The sequence below is a fragment of the Lycorma delicatula genome, chromosome 8 (assembly GCF_047948215.1).
Source record: "Lycorma delicatula isolate Av1 chromosome 8, ASM4794821v1, whole genome shotgun sequence".
Taxonomy (NCBI): domain Eukaryota; kingdom Metazoa; phylum Arthropoda; class Insecta; order Hemiptera; family Fulgoridae; genus Lycorma; species Lycorma delicatula.
The window spans coordinates 7,952,538-7,965,791 of record NC_134462.1 but is presented as its reverse complement, the minus strand read 5'-3'; the positions used below and the strand labels follow the sequence as shown (position 1 = coordinate 7,965,791).

The 13,254-nt window shown below is 27.2% G+C and overlaps 1 protein-coding gene across 1 annotated transcript in view; it reads right to left on the bottom strand.

The window, feature by feature from the left end:
- The window catches only part of Abcd1 (ATP binding cassette subfamily D), a 106,916-nt gene that overhangs the window by 17,031 nt on the left and 76,631 nt on the right, over window positions 1-13,254 (bottom strand). The window contains exons 3-5 of the mRNA XM_075372661.1: window positions 11,417-11,589; window positions 6,870-7,044; window positions 4,676-4,788 (exon numbers count right to left, since the gene is read on the bottom strand). Coding sequence (XP_075228776.1) covers window positions 4,676-4,788; window positions 6,870-7,044; window positions 11,417-11,589 — 461 coding nt within the window. The remainder of the gene's footprint in view (window positions 1-4,675; window positions 4,789-6,869; window positions 7,045-11,416; window positions 11,590-13,254) is intronic.

Here is a 13,254-nt window from a genome sequence, read left to right as displayed (position 1 = left end):
TCATTAATAACAAATATACAAGAAGAAGGCCAGGTAAGGCATGACTTCAAATAAATAGGATGTTGACCAAAAGCTATAAAAAGATTAACAGATATTTAAAAATACCTGTACAATAAGTTTTGACAAAAGAGTGGTTCTGAAACGCATCAGCAAGTGATAAAAAAATGAAGCTTAGAAAAGTAGGCAGTACTAAACTTAGAAATAGTTAGCACATTTTGTAAAAATAATAAAATATTATTATTTGTCATCTGTGAATTAAATGTTTGGTGTAATGCTATTTGATGTATCAAAACAACAGATAATATAATTTTTTAAGTTAATGAAAATTTCTGTTTAGATATATTTAAATAAGAGAAGTTTCACTATTTCAATTTATTTATTAGTAAATGTAAATAAGAATCTATTGGATTTCAAAATTTTGCAGAAAGCTTAAGCAATTGTATAATTTTACAATCAACTACAGCTAATGAATGAATCAGCAGTCACAAACTAATTTAATGAAATAGATATACAATGCAATATGATGACTAAAGTTTACACAATTTCTATTAAAGAAGATATCCAAATGAATAAAATATCTGTAATGATGTAAAAGGATTTAGTACAAATCATTATGGTATTGATGATTAAAAGTGCCATTTGAATTATATTACATCTGGCCTCTGCTTAGAAAATTTAGAAGGGATCTCAATAAAATTAACCTGAAAATCAGTTTGGAGATATGTTATTTTAATTCTTTTTAATAATCTGTGAAACTGTACTTGATAATTATTCTTTAAGCATTAACATTCTACTGAAATTTTATATTTAATAATTAGGAAAAAAGGAGCTAAATAATGTTTTGATTTATATGAAATTATTTAAATATAATTGGTTTTATAATACAGTGAATAAAAATATATAATTTTTTAAATGATTTTTCAAATTATTAACACAAAAATTGATGGAAGAAGAAAATAAATCTGTCAATTTTTATATTATGAATAATGTAAATTTTACACTGTATTTTAATTAGTATTATTTAATTTTCATGTCACACGTAATGTTGTATTATTATCTATATATTTCATCAAACAAATGAGGAAATTTTAATGGATGAGTTGTGTTTGAAAGTAAATTATAGTGGGAGTCATGTTATTTTGAATTACAAAGAAGTCTCTACTGCAGTTTATGTTACTACTTGTTTGTATTTAGTTCAAATAAGAATGCTCAGAGCTATACAAATTAGTTTTATAAGTTTTATTTCCTTAATTTAACAATTTATTCTTAATTTATATGTTTCAGACAAGTAAATTGTCAGTCGGACAGACTACCTTTGGTTATGTCTTGTCTGGTAGTTTTAGTTATTACTAAAATGCTATTTGTTTAATAAATTACATGTTTTTCATTAATGTTGATAGTCTTTTTTAATATACCTTTGATTTAATCGGTTTTATACTTTGGAATTACAATGGATGAATATGGAAAATCATAATAAAATAAAATCAAAAAATTGAAATCTTCTTTGTAGAAAATAAGAAACTAATATATATACACTACACAACAGTATATTACCTGCACTTGGTGATTAATATCTAATTGTATGCTTCTTTCTTTTAAGGTGGTAAACTGTATCACTTACAACTAATGAATCGATATCTCAGGGGGCAAAATTATAGAAAACTAAGTGTGTAATGTTAAGGATAGAATATAAACTGCAGAAGCTGTATTAATTAGTAGCAAAAGCTGTATTAATAAGTTACTATAGACCAATAGTTATAAAAAATTTTTTTTTTTAAAACTGAAGGCAGTTGCTTGCTGTTGGTATTTATTAGTGGCTAATGATAAATGCTAATGTTTTAATTAAATCTTTGTATAAAAAAAAAAGAGAAGATTTTTTTAATTTTATTTTAAAATGACATGATCAAATATATAATATCCCAAAAAAATTATTTTCCATGACTATTTTAAAAGAAACATTATTCAGCAAGGTAATGTAAAATCTGAACACAAAAGATCTGTCTAAATTATTATTAATTGAAGGACAGTCATTTTTCATTATGTCACAGTTAATAAGTAATATTTATAATCATTTTCTAAAATGAGTAGGTTTTAATTATGGTAATTTTAATCAATTAGAATAAACGTAATCAGGTAATAAAGCACTATAACAAAACAGTAATTATTTTAATTTTATATGATAATTATTAGTTTTGAATAAAAACTACAGCTGCCACCTTGTTTGTAAAACAAATGGTAAAGAAACGTTAATTTCAATAATTGTTGCTTAATTACAAAGCTAATTAATTATATTCTTAGTATGTCACTGTGAAATACAGTATGGATATATAGTATTCGTAATTAGTTTTAACACCAAATAAGTAATAAATTTATAATTACTGAAGACAAAATTAAAGGTTAAATTTAATCACAATTGTTTTATGTAAATTAAAAGTAAAAATACAAACCAATTTCTTAAATTGTATTACTCTTAATGAAAGACAAAAATAAACTGACTATAACAAAAAATATATATGAGGTGTGATAAAAAAATACTGTGAATGAATTTTTATAGCGGCAACTGCCGACGCTACATCCATATGCTGTAATTTGTCCAATAGCGTGATCAACTGAGACAGGCAGGGACACGTTGTAACACATTTGAGCTTGCCAGTTGGCTGCTAGAGTGAGGTTGTGTTTATTGTGTCTGTCGCGCAACATGGATTTTGAAAATCGTGTGTCAATTTGCACGGAGTTGAAGGGTCGTCTTCATGCAGATCCGGACTTCATGGCCAAAATTGTAACTGGAGATGAAAGTTGGGTCTATGCTGTGACCCTGAGACCAAAATGCAGAGTTCCCAATGGAAAACCAGTTCATCTCCTCGCCCTAAAAAGGCACGTCAGTCAAAATCCAACATCAAGGTCATGCTCGTTGTTTTTTTCGATAGTGAGGGCATAGTGCGATCAGAGTTCGTTCCAAGGGGAACAACTGTAAACTCTGAATTTTATAAGGGTGTACTGCAATGTTTGCAAAACGACGTACGAAGAAAGCGACCAGAAAAATGGACCAATGGCTTCCTTCTTCACCACGACAACACACCATGTCACACCTCGCTTCTCATTTGCGAGTTTTTGGCCGAGAAAGTGTTCCTGTCTGTCCACATCCGCCATACTCACCGGATTTGGCACCATGTGGCTTTTGGCTCTTCCCAAAAATTAAAACTGTGCTTAAAAGAAAATGTTTTGACACCATTGCTGATATTGAGAGGGCCACGACCGAGCAGCTGAAAGCCCTTCCGAAAGACGCCTTCCAGAAATTCCTCCAGTCATGGAGTCAACATTGGGATAAGTTCATTGCTAGCCAAGGACAGTACTTTGAAGGAGATTAAATCGAATTCTATGTAACCTTATTACTTTTTTTAATAAAAAATTATTCACCGTATTTTTTGATCACACCTCGTACGTACTACGATTTATAGATAGAAGTAGAATTAAAAATTGCAAAAAAGATACACATCATAAAAAAAGCCTTTATGCATTTACGCAAAAACAATTATAAACAGCAAGCTTTATTTAACGTAACTACTAGCATGTACATAGTTGAATGTTTACTTCAATATTAACATCATAAATCATTATTTTATTTAACTAAACCAGAGTCAAAGGCTTTAGAATTACAAACTCATCTGTTGGAAGCCATAATAAAAGTAAAACTCAGACGAAAAAATTATCAATCAAAAACTGATATTTGTTTTCCTAAAAAAAGTCAAACATAAGATTCATGGATCTGTAATTCTTTTACTTATTCTTAACTGTAAATTTTTTTTATATTTGTAAAAGTGCTGCATCAAGGATTTTAAGTTGCATACAGTTTTATAGCAATATAAAATAATGGCAGAAGTTTAACACTCACTCTGCTTCTAAGTAAGCTGAATAAAATTTAAACACTGGCTTAGAATGAGATCGTTATAGTAAACCTAAAATTATCAAGTAATATATTGAAAATAAAATATATTAAATATATATAAAGCATAAATATTCCAGTGCATTATTAATGATGATGGGTACAATGTTAATATTTTTCTATTATTAAATTTTGTTGTCAATTTAAAAGAAGAATCGATTGGCTACTTGAACAAGGTTAGGAAATACATGCTCCTTGCGAGGATAATGGTGGAATTTTAGTTTCTAAATTATAATTAAGTCCCTAGGAAGCAAGCTAGAACTGTTACAAATTTCTAGCATTTGCATATCTCAGCAAAATATAAAAATAATGATTAAACATTTAAGAAGATGTAAACACACAGCAAAACTGAAAAACAAAATTAATCTAATCAATGTCTACGTCAATGAAAGAGATAATTTTTGACTAATTATTTACATGAATCACAATCACACATGCATATATATCATACTTACTACAGAAATGAGTCAGGCAGCATAAGTAAAAATTTATAAGGAATTGCTGGTACAAAATTAAATTAAACGCTTCAATTTTTGGATATATATGTTTAACAACCTGCATTTGAATGTAGTATTATCAATGATATAATAGAAGATTAAACAGCATTTAGACACAACCACATAAAATCTCTGATTTAATTCATATAAAATAAAAAATACATTAACACTGAAATAATTTTCTCCATTACTACATACATATTAATAATTTTAAAATTGCTTATATTTTACTAACTTTATAAGAAGACATTAACCGTTCTACTGCATCAGCTGCTGATAATAAAAGATTTCTGGCTGTGGTAAAATACTGTGTTCTCTCACTTATACCATCTTCAGTAGAACTGCCATCTTCAAAAAAAAAATAAATAAATAAAAAAATAAAAACAACAAAATACAGTAATGGAAATAAAATAAAAATATATTGTAATTTCATACAACCGTTCAAACATTAATTAAAAATCATAAAAATTCTTTTTAAGTATTATGATTAAAGTAAAAATTAAAATAAATGCACCACAACAGGTCGGTTCAAAATAGGAAAACAGATGAATAAAAATTACAATTTATAATTTTATGGCTTAATCTGACAACTGAGAAAAGTTTATACAGCAGTTCTATTTCTTCCAACAAAAATCATGTTTTTTTGTTACACTTCCTTTCCTTTTTTAGAATATGGTTATCTACAACAACAATGGTTACAATCAGATATGAGACCATAGTTTCTTCTAAAAGCGGCACAGCTATGCTCAGGAACAACAAAATGGTATGATAAACATTATAGAGAAGTAACTACCATTAGTCTTCTTCACTGAAATCTGGATATAATATTGAAAATCAGCATGACAATGTCATCCAAATACTCAACAACTAACTCTGTATGTAATACTTTTACTTTGTTTACTAAATGGAATGGATATAAAGCTTCAAGATTATTTTCAGAGAGAGCCAACTTTGACTGACATCTTTTCCATCTCAGATATCTAACATGAATAGCATTGATTAAAAAAGCAGGGATAGATAAATAGAATAAGGAAGAAAAATAGTACCTTTTCTGTTGTGACTTGTATGTAGTATAAGGAATGTACTAAAAATGTACAAAAATTCTGCTTATTCACAACAAGACAAAATTAAAGCAGAAAATCCAAATAAAAATTATAGCTCTGTAAGTATTTAAACATAATTTAAGAGCTATAAAAGAGCTGATAAAACATGTTTCTTTTGACACTTATATTAAATTTAAGATAAGCCGGCTGGAAAAATGGTGTTATAATCAGCATGCTAGCTTCTGAATCAATCATCTCACATTTGACTTATTACAATAATTAATAATGTAAACAATGTATATTTACAATATAAATAATGCCTTATAATTTTGAGCTAATAAAAAAATAACTATTGAAAACGGTTTTCATTTTCGGAAAAAGTAGTTTCAAATGTTTTGAAGGTTCCCTCAGGTAGTGTATAAGGAGTTTGTACATGTATCGAGTAAATATTTATATAAATCCAATTATGTAACAACTGTTTCAGACAAATTTTCATAAATGTTTTTTATTGGATTATCATAATAAAAAATCTGATAATACATTAATTTAAATTACCTCCAACTAACTACTTCTAGCTAAAACGGTAGCTGGAGATAATAAGAAATGCTGAAAACTTAAAAAACACTTTTTATTTTTTCAATAAGGTTTAAATGTTATTGTTCAATATGTCATGTTAAATGCAGATCATATTATCAAAAATTTAGTATTGCGCAAAACTTAAAACATATTAACATTTTCCAAAACTTCAACGAGTTTTGAGAAATTAAACTTTATATTTTGGAAAATAGTGATCATGTTTATTGCTAAGCTACTCATAGCAGCTTCTGTATTTAACTCAGGTTAGATATCTTCTAATGCAAGAGCTTTTACTAAGTGATAAACCATAGAAATCTTAACTGACCAATCAGATGTAGATCTATAACTATTAAAAAAAAAGAAAAATATAAATGAAGATTTTAACTGACTACTGAATTTTAAAGACATTAACTGTTTTAAAAGTTAGTGTAAAGGGTTAAGTGTGATAAAATAAGATTTCATAATACACACTGTAAACTGGAAAAGTGATCCACTATCTCTGCTGTAACAAGGCATCGATAAAAAAAATTTAACATTAAAAATGTTTTTTCAATGATATTTTGTCCATAATAAATCAGTGATGAGAATTATATAAAACTATTAATTTTGTTTTAGGGCAAACAGAACCAAATTTATTAAATATAATGTAATTTTTCTATCATATTTAATAACGCTTTGATGAAGAAAAAAGATCACATATAATTAAAAACATTATACAGATATTAACAAAAAAATGTTTAATTTACATTATAGTTATTTTTAACACAATAAAAACCCCTATGAACATACAAGGAAAAAACAACTACTAACTTGATGTTCGTGTTGCCATTATAATTGGAAGTGAGACCATGACCATTCCGGTACCGCTCCAAACATATTTCATAAGGAATTGTTCTAATACGACATACCATAGTCTCTTAATAAATAATTTATTTTTATGTACTACTAATGAATTGTATGCCTTGCCTAGGTGCTTTAATTCCACCTGAAAATAAAAAAAAAAATAAAAAATTATAAATTGATCAATATATATGATATTATAATTGTACAACATAACATTTATGTAGATAAATAATTAAATTAAAAATGACTGTATTCAAATAAATTATATTAATATTCTACTATAATTGTCCAGTTAAACATATTATAAATATATATATATATATTACATATATTAATTATATAGCTTGGACAATAATATTAGCTTGGAGATGGTCTCAAGAAGCTGTTAGCATTAAAATATAATTGCTTTACAAGCATTGCTATACAAGCAATTATATTTTAATGCTTACATCTTCTTGACACCATCTCCAAGCTAATATACTGTTGTTGGGTTACAACAAAAAGTATACCCTGTCCTGAAGATCTAAAAATATAGCAAAGTAGAAGTTCCCTCATCACAAATAAGGAGTGTACTATATGTAGACCCCTCTAGTCAACAATAGTATAAAATATATATACTCTTCCTAGTAATTAAAAATTTATGCTCCACACAATTCCTCACTTCTTATTTATTTTAATGAGAAATGAATTTTTGAACAGCAAAAAATTTCACCCTAATCAGGAATCAAACTGAGAACCTTCTAAATACTTAGTTTCTGTGTCACAGAGCATTAGATTTGATTCTTCCAATACTTGACTCTGTAGATATTTAATTTCTTATGAAATATATATTTTTTTTAGATATTTTATATCATCTACGAACAATGGATCTTCTTCATTTTGTGCTGAATTTAACACATTCAACAATACAACAAAACTGAACATAATATAAACTAAAGTACAATAGAAAATCAGAATTGTTGACTGTAAATGATTGTAGAAGGTTTAGCATTGTCAAACAAATCTTTCTGTATTAGTAATATCATAGACATTATTTCCAGGAATATCGGAAATGACCTGATTACTGACAAGGAGAAACTTCCACTACATACTATTTTTTTTAACTACAGTAAATATTACAAGTTAATATTTACAAAGTAATAAAACAATATCCAAACAGCCATGCAGTGTATGGGGGAGCTAACACTGTATTATTCCCAAAAGATTTACAACTTTCCATTTCAAAATGGAAAGTTTTGTAAAAAGATTGCTATTTTGTATAAAATAGCAGAAAATCTGTTTGACTGTAACCACATCACTAACTCAAACAGATGAAATGTCAAGAAAAAACACGAGCTAATTGTTGTTGTTAAGATAATAATTACTATTATCTTTTCTTCTAAGATCACTATAGTTTCTATGTTTAGTATTGCCTACCTTACTTAGCTTCATTTTTTTATCACTTGTTTACGTATTTCAGAACCACTCCACAGTCAAAACTTATTGTATTCCTTTGATAATGGAGTGGTTTTGAAACGCATCAAAAAGTGATAAAAAAATTGAAGCTAAGAAAGGTAGGCAAGTTCTAAACATAGAAACACTAGCTTATTGTTATATATTTCAATGGAAAAAAAAAATACAATCATATTAACTTTTAGCTAATTTTGATTTTCAACAAATAATTTAGGAAAACTAACCTAACCTACAAAAAAACATAAGTGGATGGAAATATAAATGATTTCAGATTGTAATATTTATTTTTATGAATATGCTTAGACACTGAGAAGCAAACTATATAATACATACAAATTCTTTCTTTTTATTCATTATTTCTAAAAATTATTTCATGAACTATTATTGTTTACATGCACATGCAAAGGAATAAAGAGGATTGGGGGTTGAAATGCTATCGATACTTGTTACTATTTATATACTTTTTTCTACTAGTTTTCATCTAAATTATTCTTAATTTCTTCACATTATATAAATTCACTTACAGTTTGCTATAGCACAAAATTAAAAGGCAAACTTCAAACATACAACTTATATATTTTTCCCTAATATTTCCAGAAAATTTTTATTATTTTATTAAGTTTATAATAAAATATAATAACAGGATAAAAGTCCAATTTGACAGTTGATATTTTCCAGCCTCAGACTAACCAGTTTTCTAGAAATGGTGTTGTCAATTTAAACTCAACAGCCAATAAACAGTAACAAAGTCAATTAAAATTCAGTTAAAAGTAATTTTAACTGATTTTCACCAAAATCAAGATGCTTTAAAATAATTAAAAAACGTTCGATATTAAAAAGATATGCATATTATCAGTTATTAAACTAAGAAGAGGTATATAATGAGTCTATTGACTGAAAGGGCTTCTTAATTTGTTGATTTAAAAAGCCTCCATGATGTATGAATAAATCTTGTCTCAAAACCATACATCATCACTGGAATAACACACTGTTCCAATAATATTGCTTTATTTTTCTCTAATTCCATCTATAAACCTTGAATCAAATACTTTTATTTTACTTACAATGTATTCCATGCTCAACTAAATCCATCTGTTAATGTTGGTTTTTTTTAACTTATTGTGTTACTGGTATTTGTAACACAACAATTAGCTTTCTTGGCTGAAGGGGCACATTAATTTGTTACTTTAAATTAGCTGTCTCAGTCTTTCATATGGCTGATTATAAGCATCTGTGATACAAAAGGCACCAACATTTTTGTTTGAGAATAATGATCTTAACTATACAGTTAGTACACACTATGAACAAAATGAAGGTTTACTTACAGAGTTGAACAACTCTTACATTTTGGTGGGCTTGGCATGCTGAAGTTCTCAATGAAGATGACAACAGGAAACTACTTTATTTCTCACTTTCTTTAGCAAATGGGATGCCTCAAGAATAGATATTCTAATTTTGGGAGTAACTAACAGCTCATATCAGATCAACTACAACCTTTTTGGTTACAGCACCTAACATATATTAACTTACCAGTTTTAATTTTTTTTAATAATACTTTTTATCTCCATTCCTTTACATGAAAAGTTTCATAAATATATTTTTTTTAAAAATTCATTACACACCAATAAAAATTATTTAATTAAAAATATTAACTTAATGTACATGTGCACTATTTATCCAATAAATATTAAGATAATGACAACAAAACAGATATGTCTGTAAAAACAACTACGTTTTTACAGATTACAAATTATCACAATGTTGATAATTTGCATTAAAAAGTGTTACACAACCAAAAACCATTAGATTATCCAATATTTGATACATTGTATTTTACTAAACAATAAAACTAAGAAGCACACAAGCTAATTTAGCAAAATTAGTTCTTTGACAAAGGAATTTTAATAGAACATAAATTTTTTTTCACTGCCTGAAAGAATATGAGTGAGGAATCTCAAGTTGAAAAGACAAAAAAAAACAAATCCAATTAAATTTATATAATAAAATGGGTTATAAAGATCAAGTTACCTATAATTTTACGTTTTAATGTATTATGTTATATTATCTAGTTATTAAATAACATTAAATGTAAAAATTGTTTTCTCAAATATGCTATAATTTCAGCATTCCTTAATACAGCCAGTTAATAAACTAAATTTCATAAACAAAGAAAAAATCAACTATCCATAGACAGTTTTATTCATTATGTAAACTGATTTTTATCCATTTATTATTATTATTATTATATGGTGTAGATTAGTGTACTTACAAATAGTGTACTTTACAAATATCTAACCAAAACTGAAGAAGTAAACTTAAAAACCGATAGGGATGTTCCCCCTTCATTTCCTATCATAAACACAAACTGGAAAATGACAATACAAATAAAACTTATTTTGTACGATTAAAATCCTAAGGTCTGTATATTTTTACTCAACATATCAAAATACAAAATTATTAATTTAAAAAATGGTCACTAATAGAACATTCTTTGAAATTTAATTTACATATCTTGCTTCAAATGATTCAAATTCTAAATACAGACATAAAAAAAGAAATAACAGTTTTTTTTAAAATAAGCTAAAATGAAAGTTTTGGATTGATATAGACTTTGTAACTGGAAAAGAACTGAATCAATTGTACCAAATAAGAAGTGGAGGCTTTTAAATCCAAGTAAAGAGTTTGAGACCGGAATATTTGCAAAAAAAAAAAATTCAAAATTGGGTTGAATGAAAGTGAAAATTCAGAGGAACAAAGACAACTAGGCTGATCTAAGCTGAATTTAGAGATTAGATCCATCCAGAGCTTAATTGAGTGCGACAAAACGAAACATTATTAGAGGAAAGAGAGTTAAAAAGGGATCAGTCAACCAATTACCTTGGAAGTAGTAGTTAAAAGTTTAGGGCTGGCGGAGGTGGTTTGCCGAGTGGTGGTGGCAACAAAGTTTAGGAATAAATAAGGAACAAGCTTGAGAGGAATATCTGAACTTTAGCAATGAAGGTTAAAAATATAATGGAACGATAATTATTTAAACAAGTATTTTAAATGTTTGTAATGCTTACCTTATGTCCACCATAAAACGCTATTTCTTCTGCATTTGTTATTACTCTTGAATGGATATGCCTGAGGTAAGCTTTTTTATCAGCTTCAACCGCTACTAGCACTCCAAACTTTGGTGAAAGCACTCGTAATATTTGTGCTGTTAATGTAATCACAACTACAGCTAATAACGGTCCTGAAACAAATACCAGTAACAACAATCGCTAAATAATTTTAAAAAGCCAACAATAACAGATGGATGTAGTTAAGAAAATGGTGTATATTACTAGGTAAAATAAAAGTATTTGATTTACAGATCTTTGGTTTACGGATGGAATTAGGGAAAAACAGAGCAATATTATTGGAACAGTGTGTTATTCCATTGATGTATAATTTTGTGACAAGATTGGAACATACATTATGGAGGCTTTTTAAATAAAATTTAAACCATATGACAGAAAAAAAAAGAAAATAGTTGGCAATGAATCGCATAGCTTTCCCGGCTATGCTGATCAAGTTTGCAATTCATTTTTCAAAAAACTTTCTGGCTACAATCAATCATTTAAAGCTTTATTTGTATCTTCGTGATAAAATAATTCTTTTTTCATTGAAAAACAGTAACCAAAATCGTGATTTCTTTTTACAACTTATGAATGCGTTACAAAATATCAACCAAAAATATTCAGTTATTTCTTCATCAAAAAATTAAAAAAACATGTATCGCAATAAATTTTAAAGTTATTAATTAAAAATTGCTTTTTTTATTAAAAACAAAATTACTTGTTTGATACATTTAAATCTTTGAAGCCAAGATGCTAACATAATCAAGCGATAACCAAAATTTTTAATATTAGTATATTAGCATCACAATTTCAAAATTTGGAGGCTAATGCACCAGGAAGCTTTTTTAACAATTAAAATATTCACTAAAATTGATTCTAAATAGATTAAAATAAATGCTGGAGCTACCCCGATCAGAGGAGGGATATTATAAGTTATTTTAGTTACTGTATAGTCTAACAAAATATATTTTGGGCATTAAAAATTGCAAAAAAAAATGTTTTCCATTTTGGGAGTTCCTTTACTCAAAGGGACGCATTGATGTAAAATTAATTTAAAAAAAAAAATATTCCCTAAGTGGTGATAATAAGTCTAAAAAAAAAATTTAATTGTTTAAAAAGTATAAAGTTAAAACAGAGTAATTCTAAATAAACAAAGTTGTAATTTTCTATGAAAAGGATTAAACATTTTTGGCTACTTTTTTTTTTAAATAGTAAAGAGTAAGGGCTATCAAAAAACTAAGATTTTTAAGTTTTAAATAAATTTTTAAAAAATTATAAAATTATTTTTTGTTATAACAGACCATTAGAGCGGGATGAGCAAAACATTTTTAAAGTGGTTTAAAGGCCTACCGATATAGAAAATATAAATACAAAAGACTCCCGTTAACTCTTTTTCTGGACCAATATATAGGTAAAAAATGAAAAATATATCGTCATTTTTGGGGAGGGGGGTGAATATGAAATAAACATTTTTAGTAACTTGTGATGTTGATAAAAAAACTTTTGTAAGAAAAAGTTTTTGCTAAAGCGCCCCGGTAAATATTTGAAATTCTACTTTGGCTAAATCTTTCTCAACCTTTTTCCATTTTTGCAAAAATCTAATAAATTTTTCTCGTTGAAGGTAGTACCTGTCTATCAAGTCTGAAGAAAATTGGTCATCTGGATCCAGAGTTATAAGACCAAACACAGGCCAACATACAAACGTAAATACATAAGCACAAACGTCTGTCCAACAAAAACAGATTTTTTGAACTCGGAAGCATCGGATAAAAAACTTTTTCACAGATCATTTACACTTT